Source organism: Theobroma umbraticum, unplaced genomic scaffold (assembly GCF_002168275.2).
Source record: "Theobroma umbraticum cultivar Fairchild unplaced genomic scaffold, ASM216827v3 scaffold_44.0, whole genome shotgun sequence".
Taxonomy (NCBI): Eukaryota; Viridiplantae; Streptophyta; class Magnoliopsida; order Malvales; family Malvaceae; genus Theobroma; species Theobroma umbraticum.
Window position 1 is genome coordinate 5,460,899 of NW_018397255.1, and position 1,005 is coordinate 5,461,903.

The following is a 1,005-nucleotide window of genomic DNA, read 5'->3' on the forward strand; positions in this document are numbered from 1 at the left end:
TAAAACAGCATAACAACTGGGGAACTGTATATTTACACATTTATAACAAGTTAAACAACCTTTTTATGTATAAATAACAAGTTTTTTGGGAGGGATACAAGATAGATACATCAAATGGTAGAGATACAAAGGGCAGTTCTATGCCAAGTTTGAAGATGTAAAGAAGTGGGAAAATTTTGTGGGAGCTGAATGAATCATCACCACCTGCTTCTTTCTTCTTATCTTCAAAGAATTTCTCTTGAAAATTGGGTTGAACTTGTTTCATCTACTGCTTACCTTCAGGGACTTCTTTTATGGTCATCTCTACCATTTCAACTGCAGTAAAGCCTCCATCCTCGGTGGCAATGGTCGACTGGGAGTCAAGTCCAGACCCTGTTTGTATTTCCTTGAACATTGCCATGACTTGAATCATTGTGGGACGTCTCCATGGTCGATCATCCAAGCAAGCACAAGCAACCTTAAAGTGTTGTAAAAGCTCAATCTCAAGGCTCGGGTCCTCTTTCATTAGCTCTGGATCAAAGACATCACTAAGTCTAAGTTTTGCATGCTGTTTCACCCACCCCACAAGATTGTTATCACCAAAATCAGCAGAATCTGTAGGTCTTTTCCCTGTAAGCAACTCGAGCAAAACTACACCGTAACTGTAAACATCACCTTTTGTAGAACATCTAAAGCTCTGGTAATATTCAGGAGGAACATAGCCAGGGGTACCTGCTAATGTGCTGACACTCAAATGCGTGTCCATAGCACTCATCAGCCTTGCCATCCCAAAATCTGAGACTCTGGCCTCCAAATTCTCATCGAGTAGGACATTGCTCGATTTCATATCTCTATGAATTATATGAGGAATGCAATTATGGTGAAGAAAAGCCAGACCTCTTGCAGCTCCAATGGCAATCTTTCTCCTTGCTGCCCAATTCAGTTTGATCCCAGCTTTCTTTTGATCATGTAAAACATCCTCTAAGCTTCCATACCTCATGTACTCATAAACTAGGAGCCGTTCTT

The 1,005-nt window shown here is 40.8% G+C and overlaps 1 protein-coding gene across 1 annotated transcript; it reads right to left on the reverse strand.

Moving 5' to 3' along the window:
* On the reverse strand, positions 1–999 carry BRI1 (Leucine-rich receptor-like protein kinase family protein). The gene has a single exon (XM_021444959.2). The coding sequence runs from the start codon at positions 977–979 to the stop codon at positions 266–268; it is 714 nt and encodes a 237-aa protein (XP_021300634.1). The 5' UTR covers positions 980–999; the 3' UTR covers positions 1–265.
* Between the last annotated feature and the right edge of the window lie 6 nt (positions 1,000–1,005).

Bases quoted from the DNA above. Each gene is read 5' to 3' on its own strand.
- BRI1 (XM_021444959.2), bottom strand. From the start codon at position 979: ATGAGGTATGGAAGCTTAGAGGATGTTTTACATGATCAAAAGAAAGCT.